General features: G+C 43.8%; 2 protein-coding genes across 2 annotated transcripts; both read left to right on the forward strand.

The window, feature by feature from the left end:
- The first annotated feature begins 178 nt into the window (after positions 1-178).
- Positions 179-4,909, forward strand: LOC139615411 (sialidase-3-like). Its single transcript, XM_071473331.1, has 2 exons — positions 179-3,385; positions 3,503-4,909. The coding sequence occupies exons 1-2, from the start codon at positions 3,194-3,196 to the stop codon at positions 4,421-4,423; spliced, it is 1,113 nt and encodes a 370-aa protein (XP_071329432.1). The 5' UTR covers positions 179-3,193; the 3' UTR covers positions 4,424-4,909.
- Positions 4,910-10,863: 5,954 nt separating this feature from the next.
- LOC139615391 (sialidase-3-like) lies at positions 10,864-13,574 on the forward strand. The gene is made up of 2 exons (XM_071473306.1): positions 10,864-11,895; positions 12,013-13,574. The coding sequence occupies exons 1-2, from the start codon at positions 11,704-11,706 to the stop codon at positions 12,934-12,936; spliced, it is 1,116 nt and encodes a 371-aa protein (XP_071329407.1). The 5' UTR covers positions 10,864-11,703; the 3' UTR covers positions 12,937-13,574.
- The last annotated feature ends 575 nt before the right edge of the window (positions 13,575-14,149 follow it).

Genomic DNA, 14,149 nt, shown 5'->3' on the forward strand with positions numbered 1-14,149 from the left:
CTTCCCTATTTTCCCAATAGGACACTTCGCTCTCTAAATGCAGGTCTACTTGTGGTTCCCAGAGTTTGTAAGAGCAGAATGGGGGCAGAGCCTTCAGCTATCTGCCCCCCCCCCCTTTTCTCCTCCTAAACCCAACCGGTCGAGGCAGATGGCCACCCACATCTGCACAAAAGGCTGGTTGCTAGTACTGGAAAACTAAAGAGCATTGGAAACTTATGTCAGTAAGTTAACACAACATCAGGTGAAGGGCAGTACTTCTCTGGTGCTCTTTCTTGTGCAGTTCAGCAAGGTGTCCGTCATACACAGACGAGGTCCGTGATCTCATTCCTGCTCGTTCACGTTGAAAAGAACTTCTTGGGAGGAAAGGGCTTGGTAGATTAAGTCTGCGTCTGAGTATTTACAGGAAGCGTAGCTTCCATCTCTCCAGAGTCTTTGCTGCTGACCTTGTGTGAACATTGGGGTGGTGGGTGTTGCAGGGTGGGGTAGGGGGCATGTGATGCACCGATTTAAAGAAGACAATTACTAAAATTATTTTGATTCAGTCCACTACACTGTCTGCGGGAGCCATCTGCAGAGATGAATTTTCAAGGCAGTGCCTTAAGATCAGGTAATAAAGCAGGACAACACTTTATTTCATCAGCTCATATCGTGCTGCTGTGCACATTGCTGTATTCGCCAACTGAGTTATAGTTCTAATGCCCACAACCTGACTGCCACACAGTGAATATACTGGTGGTGCTGTGTTAAGGAGAGACAGCTTTGCGTTCAACCAAAACCTGTTTGATAAGAGTCATAGTTATTTTAACAACAAAGCCTGTTTTTCCACTGACAACAGGAAACAGAAGTTTCCTACTTTTTTAAAATCAGTTTAACTTTACCTTGACTGATAAGTAAGACCAAATGTGAAGGGATTTTTTTTACAGCACCAATCCAAGGAAAACCATTCATTTGTTATTAAAGCAATGGTTATGCATCTTACGAGGTGCCATTATTTGCTTTTTTGTCACAACCTAGATCAGATGATGAGTACCATGGTCATTTCTTGTGAAATTAACAACTGGAGCCAGGACACAGTTACCTTAGCTTAGTATGAAGTCTGTAAACAGGGGGAAACAGCAAGCCCAGCTCTGTCTGGCTCAGCCCAGCTAAAGTTCAGTAAATAACACATTGTATCTGGTTTGATTAATCTGCACATGAACAGAAATGTAAAAGATGATGTTGTGCATGGATTTTATGCTGTAATTATTTCTTGGCAAACAGCAGCCATACACAGGACTTCCTGAAGTTTCTTGTGACCTTGAGGCAGGGACTCCTGTGAACCAGAGAGTCTGAAATCTATTTATTAATAACACGTCAATATTTACAATGCAGATTTGACTGATAGACCGGTTAGGGTAGAAAGTTTAGCAGAAAGTCGGACAAGTTATGCTTCAATATATTTATAAACTTATTTTAAATGTTCATGACTTCAGACTTTATTAATATCCAATAATCTTTTAATTAATAAAGCTATAATTTATTAAAAACATTAGCTGATGCTAGTGATTGTGTAGTATTGATGCCTGAACAGACACCTGGGTGTATATTTAGACAGTGATCTCTCCTTTGACAAACAAGTAAGCATTGTCTGATCATGTTTCCTATACTTCAGGAGTTGTAGCATTGATTTTACTGGTCACTTTCTCAAGCACTTCATGCTTTGGCTCTGAGCTATGCTGCTGAATTGCTGCTTCCCTATGAGCCAGAGCGCAGCCTATCCAGTGGAAGCTGTCAGTATAAATGATGGGCATGAATTTTACAAGCTGAGCGGTCCAGCAACGCTTGTTGAAACGGTACAGGCGGCCAAGGAATGAGGTCTCCATTCCATGGTCAACAAGTGCCTGTGCTTTCCCCACCCAAGGAATACGTCCAGAAGGACGGTCTCAACATTTCAGATCCAAGGAAACCTCATTCCAATCAGGAACTGGAATACTTAAACTATGTTAGGTGAATTGTTTAATTGGAAATTGGAAAATGGAGTCCTGGAGACATTTTTGGCTGGACTACAACTGTGGGGCCATCCCCATAAATGCAAATGTCACTGACTGACCGAGTAAGTGACTGAACCCCCACTGGTCAACCCGCTAAGACCTGCCAACATCGGGCTTTTGGAAAAGGGTACAATCAGCATTCCCTCCTTGATCAAATGATTCTGCAGCAGACACCGGTGTAGAGCTGCAGCTGGGAAATAACTTAGAAGTTAACATGTATATGGGCCACGTTTCAGTCACTATTCTGTACTGTTGTGAGACAAAAGAAACAGACCTCTCTGTCCTACTTGTAATCATGATGAGCTTGAAATGTGCTGGTCACATATTTGAAGGCTTTGTCTTTGTTTTATGATCATTTGTATATTTGAATCCTGGTTCTGCGAGCTTGTAGTTTTACATTAACTGACAATGAGAAGGTCATATGTTGTACAGATACAAACAAATGAGCCACCAAAAGTAACTGGATTTAGGAAATTGTTGTAATTAAATTCTGTCCTAAATCTGCTTTCCTGACGTTCCTCCTGGTAAATTTATGATCAAATTGATTCTTCCTCCAGCAAATTCGTTGATATTTATTTTTATCAGCTGAAGAAACAAGTCAAGGGGTTAAAGAAATGAGTCACTTTCTTCAGAAATGAACAATGAAGCTGAAAGAAAAATAAAGACCCCTCCCTCTGTGCGCCATCCAGTCTTACAAAACCCTCAGCAGGTGAACTTTAATGTGTTATGACCCTGGTTCAACTGGCCACAACAAGAGGGAGACACACCATGTTTAAAATTATCAGTAAAGAATATTTTCACTTTGGGATGAGAAAGAGCACATTTTGCAACACATTAACCTTCATACATTTCTCCTGGGAAGTTAATAATGACATTGGTTTTGGCTCTGCTCTGCTACAGGTGGGCATTTCTTTTGTCCTCTCATCACTTATCACCTGAAAAAACTTTTTTTTTCAACCCACTACAAACTGAGTCATTTCTTCAGAAATGGAGACAATGAATTCTAGGCTGAAGCAAAAACAAAGATCCCTCCCTCCCTCACGAACTGCAGGGCTCAGCCTTATAAAACCCCCAGCAGGCAAACTCTGCTTATTGTACAGACAGACTCTGCAAGTCTTTCTTTTTGATCTATTGAGTGATCATTTTGCACACAAAAAGCAACTATGGCCGCCAAACCCCATGCTGTCTTCAAATCTCATGTGTACAGGATTCCTGCTCTTTTCCACGAAAGAGAGAGTGAAACTCTTCTGGCCTTTGCAGAGCAGCGGAGGACTGTAGCTTCTTCCAGGGCAGAGAAGCTGGTCATGAAAACAGGAAAGCTGAGGGAGGACTCTCCTGGTGTGAAGACAATTGAGGTAATCAACCCCAGCAATTATTTCATGTGTGAATTCCATGTGAAATACAGTATTATTTTCATCTCCATCAGAGCTGCTCTGTTTTGTTCACACACCTCTGAATGATGTCTTTTCTAGTGGTCGGACTTCAAACCAGTGGAAGAGGCCCAGATTGAAGGACACCGTAGTATGAACCCCTGCCCGGTGTATGAGGAGAACAACAAAACACTCTTCCTGTTCTTCATCTGTGTTGAAGGCACTGTTGAAGAACGGTGGCAGATACAAAACTGCACCAACAAGGCCCGTCTCTGCTACATCACGAGTGAGGATCTTGGACAAAGTTGGAGCAACGTCACAGATTTGACAGACTCACTGGAGGAAATTAAGAACTGGGCCACGTTTGCTGTTGGTCCAGGCCATGGTCTTCAAATGAAGGGGGGTAGACTGATCGTTCCTGTTTATGGTTATGCTAAGAAGGGTGATCCACATGCACTTGCCCTGTACAGTGATGATTGTGGTGACCATTGGCAGTTTGGCAAAATGCTTCCAACAGAATCAATTGAATGTGAAATGGCAGAGTTTTTTGATGAAGGAGACAAAAGCTTCATCTACTGCAACGCCCGCAGTCAGGGCGGCAATCGAGTGGAAGCTGTCAGTGACAGTAATGGAGATGATTTTAATGTTACTGGTCCTTCAACACTTGTTGAAACAGGTAAAGGTTGTCAGGGAAGTGTGATCTCCTTTCCAGCTCAGAGTGAAGATGCAAATACAAAGAGTGACCAAAGCCAGAATAAAAACAAGTGGCTTCTCTTCACTCACCCAAGTGATAGATCCAAAAGAATTGATTTGGGAGTGTATCTGAACAAATCCCCACAGGATCCAAAAGCATGGAGCAAACCCTGGATCATTAACCGTGGACCCAGTGGTTACTCAGACCTGGTTTACATTGATCATGGTTGGTTTGTATGTCTAATGGAGCGTGGGGAGAAGACAGAAACTGAGCAGATAGCCTGTGTGGCCTTTAGCTACGACCACATCAAGCGAGGCATTAGAGAGTAAATATCCATTGTCTTTAACTGACATGACGCCTTTCCCTGTCATTACACCATGAATGACATTTTAGCTTCCACATTAAGACTTCAAAGTAACCTGCTGTTCAATACAAGTAATACTACTGCACTGAAATCCTATTTACAACTGATGAATATATAACGTCTTTGGATAATGATTTACAATCAAAGTTACATTTACAAGCTCCAACCATTAAAATGATTAACAGACATGTAAAAGTACAATTAACTTTAAATTGCTTCTATTTTCATTTTGATTTCAGCTCTAACAACCATGAAATGATGTATGATACTGTGCTGACATGTTATCCTGTACTTCTCAAGTGTAATCAAGATTCTGTATTTACACACATTTTGTGTTGATTATGAAATGTAAGGAACAAAATACATTTTGACAAATAAATGTAATCATAAACGCTGTCTTGTCTTTATTCTTTCATGAAAATCTCTGTCTGTGGAAAAATGGCAGGAAAAAATTCTTTCACTGAAATTTGTGAAACAAAGTTTTTAAAAAAAAAATTTATGTAATTGCAGGAAATGGCTGTAATGGCCTAAAATAACAATAAGATGTAAAGTCGATAGCAGTTAAAAGTGTCATTATTGAAAACGATGATGATGAAACAATGATTCATTATCAGTTCTACATCAATTAACCTATTTTATTTGGTAAGACACCTTTTCTCAGTAGCTAAGACAAAGTAGGCAACATCTTCAATTTTCCTCAAGAATAAAAGTGTTGGATGATGATTTACAATCAATGTATGTACTTCCACTTCCTATCTTTTTGAAATTAATAATGGCTGTACAGATATGTTTGACTTTCATTTTGAATTCAGTTGTAACAAACATGACAATTATATATGGTGAGAAAATAATGTACTGTTGCTTCTGTGGTGAAACTCAGACTGAATGTGTCCCAGCAAAAACCAACAAAACCTCATCTGACCAGACCAACAAGTCCTCCACAACAAAGCACATTGGCCTGTGCCGATAGAACAACGCACAATGATTTTGCTGTCTCAAAAATAAAACTGTTTCCTGATCTTCCACTGCTTTGGTTGAGGTTTGATTAGATTTAGGCACAAACACAACTTGGTTATTGTAACAGTATGTTTTATGTTAAAATCATTTTATGTCATCGTGCAGCCTTTCTCAAAGAGTGGACAGTGGTCCACAGACCCGGTCAATTAAAAGACAATCAAATGAAACCTAACAGACAGAACAGGCAAGTGTTCAGTGTGTTACTAGTAATGCAGTTCAATCAGGAGAGACAAGTGAATGGAGTGAAAGTAAATATTTTAATTAGACAAGATATGTGATGATAGTGCTGCAGTTATAGACTTTGGCGCTTGGTCTCGTAGGGGAGTTGTTTAGGGTTGGGATGAGCAGCAGCAAAATACATGTACGTATATGTATATTATCCCCCAAAGAATAGGGGCGCAAGTCCCCTCTAGTGAGACCAAGCACAGCTGAAAGAATCCCCCAAAAATAAAAAAGTTGACTTACCGAGCTGGAGTGAACTACCTTGCTAACGATGGGGTGGCATAACCTGCTAGAAATAAGTGGAATGAACGAGAGTGACTCAAGAGTTCAGATATTAGATCTAGTTGAAAGGTGTTACTGATGCTTGCATTGATGTGACTGAGCCAGCAATGGCTAGAGGAGAGGAGGAAGGAGCTAGAAAGAGAGAGCTAGGAGATAGAGGGAAAGGGAGACAGAGCGAGAAAGCGAGAGGGAGAACGAGAGAGACGGTTTAATGCTGAGCTGAAGAGGACAGCCACATTGCACGGATGCTACTGAGCTAACAATGGCTAATGCTTGCATGAATGATGCTGCGCCAGCAATGACTAGAAAGAGGAGGAATAGCTAGAAGACAGAGCTAGGACAGAGAGAGAGAGGGAGAGGGAGGGAGGCTGAGCGAGAAAGAGAGAGCGAGAGAGAGAGAGAGAGAGAGAGGCAGCGCCTTGATGAGCCAAAGAGGAATGACTCAAACGCTGCCTGAATGCTACTGAGCCAGCAATGGCAAATGACTGTGTGAATAGCAGAGGGGTGGAATAGAGCAGCAAAACAGAATATGAACCACCAGCCACCAGCTGTATGCAAAGCTTACCGTGAGCTATTAGGGTTTTAGAGAACTTTGAGCTTCGATTATCGTCCTTGCTTCGGGACACACATAGAAGGCATATGCAGAGGATGACCCGGCCCAGCTGTTGAAGGGAAGCTGAAGGCCAACCTTGTGCAGCTGCAGAGGTTGCAGCACCTGCTCTGAATGAGTGACCTGAATGATGCTTCGGAGCGGTATTGCACTTAATGAGCGATTGAGTTAGATGTGACTGAACCAAGATTTGGACATTGGTTTATGATCTTGGGTCAGAAACAGAGGGGCATTAGGTTTCTGTGGAAGGCCTTATTCTCAAATATTTCCGCATGGACTTAGAAGGGCGAAATTGAGAGTCGGTGCGAGTAACTATTACGGAACAGGCACTACCAGCTTTTGAATGCTTAAGGCGTAGACTGTAATAATCAGGGTGAAAAGACAGATCTGAAAAGGTAACGTCTTTTGCTGATTGAAAGAATTAGAAGGAGTGGTGAATTCTCCGCTCCTTAGGAACCCATAAAATGACAGGAGAAAACAACTATCTCTGAGAGAGTGGGGAAAGCAACCCTGACGTAAAACTGACAGCATTTTAAGCAGCATGTCAACAGTAATAGGGAGTCTGGTATCAGTGTCGCTGGGATAAACTTTTGAAATGCCTTTTAACAACAGTTTAATTGCTGGATTAGAGAATAAACTGGGAAAAGAAGGATCGCAGCATCTAGCATGAACTGAATACCGGATACCAGACCTCTGATGACATTGGGTTGAAATGACGCACATCTGTGCAGTGACAAATAAAAGCACAAACAGCACTGACAGGACTAGTTTAAATGGCAGATTTAAAGAAACACAAAACAAAGCAAACACATTCCAGCAAAATCATATAACCTCAGAGTAGAAGCTGCTAGGCCCTCTCTCATATAGAACCTGGCTAACTGAAGGTAATACTGGAGGAATCCTGGTTTAATTGAGGGTTATTGATTCTAGAGGGGGGGCTGGCTTCTGGGCAGAGCAACTGGAACATCTGGAAATTGAAACGCAATAAAGAATCAGCAATTCGGTTAACGTGACCGGGAATGTGAGGAGCTGAGATCAGGAAGTAGTTTGTGACGGATAGCCATGTGATGGCATGATTCTGCAACAGATGAGCGGCCTTTGTTAATGATGTTGACGACCGCTTCGTTGTCGCATTGAACCGAGATGCGTTTGCGTTGCCAGAATTTTCTCCAGAGGAGACAAGCTACTGCTGTGGGGTAAGTTTCGTGCAGAGCTGAGGAAGATGCCTGATTGGGGAGGGAAAGTGGCCATTTACTGGCGAACCACTGCCCCTGAAAATACCCTCCAAAACCTACAGAGGGCGCAGCGTCGGTGAAAAACTTTAAAGAATCCGGGGACGGCACCAGACCGTCACAGAAAAAGAAATACCGTCCAGCCCTGATCTAACGAGACAGTGTCCTGTACACTGGGCCCGGAGGAAGCCAAATCCAGCAGCCTTGACATGAATGAACGGCCCTGAGGGATAACTCGCATTGCGAAGTGAAGGTGGCCGAGGAGGGACAGCAGTGCTGTCGTCTCTGTGACCGAGTGAAAATCGCGGTTATAGCGCGGATGCGTTCGAGTGTCTCCAGCGGGAGGGAAGCTTTCATTTCTGCCGAGTCCAGAGAGACACCCAGGACACACCTGTCAGGTTAATAAGGGAAACTTAGTCCGACCCCCCCGACCGAGCCCCAGTGTCCCTCACGTTTTAACAGGTGCACAGGAAAGCTGGAGTCACCACCTGTCACCTGAGTTGACACTGACGTGCTGTGGACATTCATTACAGCCTGAATGAAAACACAAACGGGTATATGTGAAAAGTATTTGTTTAATGTCTTATTTGCATATTATATTATATTACATTTTGTTTTCATTCCACACATTCTTTTCGTTTCATATTGCTTTTCTTTCAGTTTTTCTTTCCATTTTACTGTTTTACAGACTTGTACCAGTTTGTCGCAGACTTTATTCTTTCGGCCTGTTTTTGAGGGACTGTTTGTGAACCGGGCCAGAGTGGCGCTAAATTCTCTTCCGGAGCTGGAAAATCCGCGGTCCCATCGGTCTCGGTATTTACTGACGGTTTGGGTTTTTCCCGCTCTGTCGCGTCCATCTCTTATTATCGCGAGGCTAGCGACAGAGCTCGGGTCAGAGGTCAGGGGGTGTTTTGTTTTTACTCCGCCCGGGCCCGGTATTATTATTTTTTAATAACGCAGGTTAAAATACGGGATATTTACGGGAAAATACTAGTACGGGAGGACGGCGGGAAAGAAGGGTACAATACGGGACTTTGTCATACTTGACAGGTTTGACCCAGGAACTCCAGCTGTGTCGCGGGACCTGAGGTTTTCTCATCAGAAAGGGGGACACCTAAATAATCGAACAGGTTTTTTAAATTTCTGAAGGAGGAGCCAGGATTATCCCGAGGCGGATCGACCAGCAGGAAATCGTGGAGGAGATGGAGGAGGGACGGGACTCTAACAGAATCCAGCGAAGCGCCTCGGAAACCTGACTGAAAAGTGCTGGAACTGCGAAGTAATACTTGACTCCCACTAAAGGCCGAAAAGATGCCACTGAGGCGGATGGTAGGAATGTTGAATGCGTCCTGACCGGCTGACTGGATAGTTCACAGACCAGGGAGTAAATGATCTACAGAGTCGGGATGCAGGGACAGTTCTGCCGCCGAGGACGAGCCCTGCGGGGACACTGATCCTGGGTGCGCGTCCTTGCAGTAACTGCAGATGTGCAGGAAAATGCAGCGGGGTACGTGCACACGCTTCCATTAAGGTTTCTGCATATGGGCTGGTTGTTGAACCTTGAGGCCGCAGCTGTCGGATCTCTCTCTCTCGGTGGGACAAAGGCCTTTAAAGGTTTGGTGAGTGTTTGCGGATGAAGTCGAGGGCAGAGAGACTCCGAGTGACCCGCGTCCCCGCAACCAGCGCAGACCACCGGCCGCACCGCCGGCTGTCGTGACTAATGGCTCGGTATCCAGCATGGACCGGTTCGGGCAGATGTTAGACTGAGAGACCATGAGAGCCGCTCTGTTGAAGAATTGCTTGTGGTACTGGAAGAAAATGTTCCCATATCTCAGGTCGTTGCTGATCAAGGCCAAATAAGCATCCGGTTCTTGCCTGCGCTCGGGTCCACGGAGCAAAGGACATCCCAGAATCTGCCAGAAGCTACAACGGGTTCACTACACAACATGTCCCCGGACGATCTGGGATCAGCCGCTTTAACCACGGCGGTGGTGTTTTCGCCGGTTGCCACTTTATTTTCGTGTTCCGGTGAAGGGAGGATAATGCTGAGGAGATTGATGTATTTACCTTGTAATATCTTAGCTCTGAAACGAGGAGAAATGTTGGCTGCAGGAGGAACGGAGGGCCGACCCCGCATGCGCTGGCACGGCTGAAGCCAGGGAGCACTGAGGCGGAGGAGGATCATCCGGATCTGCGCTGAAGCTGCGGGAGTTGAAGGAGTTCGGGGATTCTCCAGAGCCTGAAGGCGAGAGGTGATGAGCTGGATGGCACATGAGATAGACTGCAGTGACGATGACAGGGACCCATCGGTTTGGACCGGCGCAGAATACGGAAGAGAATGAGTGGACCCAGCATGGTGGGACTTCTCGACCGTTCACGGCCGGTAGCTGCAGGAGGTGATGCAGCAGGTGATGCAGGAGGTGATGCAGGAGGTGATGCAGCAGGTGATGCAGCAGGTGATGCAGGAGGTGATGCAGCAGGTGATGCAGCAGGTGATGCAGGAGGTGATGCAGCAGGTGATGCAGGAGGTGATGCAGGAGGTGATGCAGGAGGTGAGACCGCTCCGGCAGGAGATTCTGAAGCCACGGCAGCCAAGGCTTGAAGCTGGGAAAGGTTCAGAGCTGGAGATGGAGTGATTCCTTGCCTTCTGAGGATATTCAGGATCCCAGAGCCTGCGGGTTCCTGTCCGGCAGCGATCCGAGCACCGCGCCGGGTGGTTTTGGGGGAAGAAGCCGGTTCGAGGAGATCTGCTTCTGAATGTGAGTCGGACGTGATGATCAGGTAGATGAGAGAAAAGTCTGCAGTGTAATATAAACGAATTGCGCATGTCAGCAGAGCAGGAAACTAAAATTGAGAAGGAACATCTTTAAAAAGGGAGCGCTAGCAGATGATAGGCTAACGAGAAACTGTGTCGCCCTGCTATTGGTTAATTGTGAGCCGCTGTCTGAACAGCTGATAGGACGATGACAGCCACAGGCCAGAAGAAAGAGGGAATAATGAGTGGATATTGTGTTGTCTGGCTCTTTATGCAATCAGCAGACGAGGCCATATGTTTACTTCACAGCTTAAGCACACAAACAATCCTGTGCTACCTGCGTGGCTACGGGCGGGGCTCCTGCGCATGCTCCTAACAACTGTGGCATGCTGGGTAATGTAGTTCTTCTCTAACTATACTCATAACATCACAGATACGTGAGGAGAAGTGTGCCTGAATTAGGATTATATACAGCATATGCATGCGAGAGGATAGGTCTTCCTGACTGAACTTACGCTAGAGGTTCATTTAACATGACTGAGACTCGTAGTGTGTTTGATCACATCTGTTCATATGTGTGTGATAAATTTCACTGCCACATAATTAGCACCACTTGTTGCTGTGCAGTGTGTGAGGTGCAGGGCTTGCTGATAAAGACACCGCTGTTCCATGAAAGGATGACCTGATAGCTGAGTGGTTAGTGCACACACCAAATGGGCTCAAATGCCCTGATCAGTGTGTCCATGGTTCCACCCCCGGCCAGCCAGACTCTTTGCTGCATGTCGTTTTTCTACTCTCCATCCCCACATTTCATATATCTCTTCACTGTCTGATCCAGTAAATGCTCTAAAATTCCCCCAAAATGATCTTGATATATTTTATACTCGCTGTCATTTCCTCAGCAAACAGTTATTTCTGAGTCATTTCTTCAGAAATGAAGACAGTGAATTCTTGGCTGACGCAAAAAAACAGAGACCCCTCCCTCTCTCACAAACTGCAGCTCCCAGCCTTATAAAACCCCAGAAGGAAAACTAGGTGTATACTTGGACAGTGATCTCTCCTTTGACACATACTGCAAATCTCTCTTCCTTATCTGTTGAGTGATTATTTTTCCTCAGAAACCAACTATGGCCGCCCAACCCCATGCTGTCTTCAAATCTCATGTGTACAGGATTCCTGCTCTTTTCCACGAAAGAGAAAGTGAAACTCTTCTGGCCTTTGCAGAGCAGCGGAGGACTGCAGCTGATTCCACTGCAGAGAAGCTGGTCATGAAAACAGGAAAGCTGAGGGAGGACTCTCCTGGTGTGAAGACAGTTGAGGTAATCAACCCCAGCAATTATTTCATGTGTGAATTCCATGTGAAATACAGTATTATTTTCATCTCCATCAGAGCTGCTCTGTTTTGTTCACACACCTCTGAATGATGTCTTTTCTAGTGGTCGGACTTCAAACCAGTGAAAGAGGCCAAGATTGAAGGACACCGTAGTATGAACCCCTGCCCAGTGTATGAGGAGAACAACAAAACGCTCTTCCTGTTCTTCATCTGTGTTGAAGGCACTGTTGAAGAACGGTGGCAGATACAAAACTGCACCAACAAGGCCCGTCTCTGCTACATCACGAGTAAGGATCTTGGACAAAGTTGGAGCAACGTCACAGATTTGACAGACTCACTGGAGGAAATTAAGAACTGGGCCACGTTTGCTGTTGGTCCAGGCCATGGTCTTCAAATGAAGGGGGGTAGACTGATCGTTCCTGTTTATGGTTATGCTAAGAAGGGTGATCCACATGCACTTGCCCTGTACAGTGATGATTGTGGTGACCATTGGCAGTTTGGCAAAATGCTTCCAACAGAATCAATTGAATGTGAAATGGCAGAGTTTTTTGATGAAGGAGACAAAAGCTTCATCTACTGCAACGCCCGCAGTCAGGGCGGCAATCGAGTGGAAGCTGTCAGTGAAATTGATGGGCATCAATTTTCCAAACTGAGTTGTCCTTCAACACTTGTTGAAACAGGTAATGGTTGTCAGGGAAGTGTGATCTCCTTTCCAGCTCAGAGTGAAGATGCAAATACAAAGAGTGACCAAAGCCAGAATAAAAACAAGTGGCTTCTCTTCACTCACCCAAGTGATAGATCCAAAAGAATTGATTTGGGAGTGTATCTGAACAAATCCCCACAGGATCCAAAAGCATGGAGCAAACCCTGGATCATTAACCGTGGACCCAGTGGTTACTCAGACCTGGTTTACATTGATCATGGTTGGTTTGTATGTCTAATGGAGCGTGGGGAGAAGACAGAAACTGAGCAGATAGCCTGTGTGGCCTTTAGCTACGACCACATCAAGAAAGGCATTGGAGAGTAAATATCCATTGTCTTTAACTGACATGACGCCTTTCCCTGTCATTATACCATGAATGACATTTTAGCTTCCACATTAAGACTTCAAAGTAACCTGCTGTTCAATACAAGTAATACTACTGCACTGAAATCCTATTTACAACTGATGAATATATAACGTTTTTGGATAATGATTTACAATCAAAGTTACATTTACAAGCTCCATCCATTAAAATGATTAACAGACATGTAAAAGTACAATTAACTTTAAATTGCTTCTATTTTCATTTTGATTTCAGCAATATATCATATCTTCAACAACCATGAAATGATGTATGATACTGTGCTGACATGTTATCCTGTACTTCTCAAGTGTAATCAAGATTCTGTATTTACACACATTTTGTGTTGATTATGAAGTATGTAAGGAACAAAATACATTTTGACAAATAAATGGAATTTCTTCTTTAATGAAAATCTCTGTCTGTGGAAAAATGGCAGGAAAAATGTCTTTAACTGACACATCACAAAATTTGTCAAACAAAGTAGTAGATTTTTTAAATTTTTTTTATGTAATTGCAGGAAATGGCTGTAATGGCCTAAAATAACAATAAGATGTAAAGTCGATAGCAGCTAAAAGTGTCATTATTGAAAACGATGATGATGAAACAATGATTCATAATCAGTTCTACATCAATTAATCTATTTTATTTGGTAAGACACCTTTTCTCAGTAGCTAAGACAAAGTAGGCAACATCTTCAATTTTCCTCAAGAATAAAAGTGTTGGATGATGATTTACAATCAATGTATGTACTTCCACTTCCTATCTTTTTGAAATTAATAATGGCTGTACAGATATGTTTGACTTTCATTTTGAATTCAGTTGTAACAAACATGACAATTATATATGGTGAGAAAATACTGTACTGTTGCTTCTGTGGTGAAACTCAGACTGAATGTGTCCCAGCAAAAACCAACAAAACCTCATCTGACCAGACCAACAAGTCCTCCACAACAAAGCACATTGGCCTGTGCCGATAGAACAACGCACAATGATTTTGCTGTCTCAAAAATAAAACTGTTTCCTGAGCCTCAGAGTCCACTGTAACTGGTTTATATTTTGACTGTTTTTCTCCTGTAGATCTCTCTGAGCTCACTTCAACAGTTTCTTCATCTAAACCATCGACTTGTCTTCTAGACCCCGTTCCAACAAGGCTGTTCAAAGAAGTTTTTCCTT

This window comes from Trachinotus anak, unplaced genomic scaffold (assembly GCF_046630095.1).
Source record: "Trachinotus anak isolate AG129_WGS33_773 ecotype Australia unplaced genomic scaffold, CSIRO_AGI_Tana_v1 ptg000049l, whole genome shotgun sequence".
NCBI lineage: Eukaryota > Metazoa > Chordata > Actinopteri > Carangiformes > Carangidae > Trachinotus > Trachinotus anak.

Excerpts from the sequence above, each read along its gene's own strand:
- LOC139615391 (XM_071473306.1), top strand. The coding sequence starts at position 11,704 with ATGGCCGCCCAACCCCATGCTGTCTTCAAATCTCATGTGTACAGGATT. Across the intron at positions 11,896-12,012 it reads CTGGTGTGAAGACAGTTGAG|TGGTCGGACTTCAAACCAGT; the intron begins GTAATCAACCCC and ends TGTCTTTTCTAG.
- LOC139615411 (XM_071473331.1), top strand. The coding sequence starts at position 3,194 with ATGGCCGCCAAACCCCATGCTGTCTTCAAATCTCATGTGTACAGGATT. Across the intron at positions 3,386-3,502 it reads CTGGTGTGAAGACAATTGAG|TGGTCGGACTTCAAACCAGT; the intron begins GTAATCAACCCC and ends TGTCTTTTCTAG.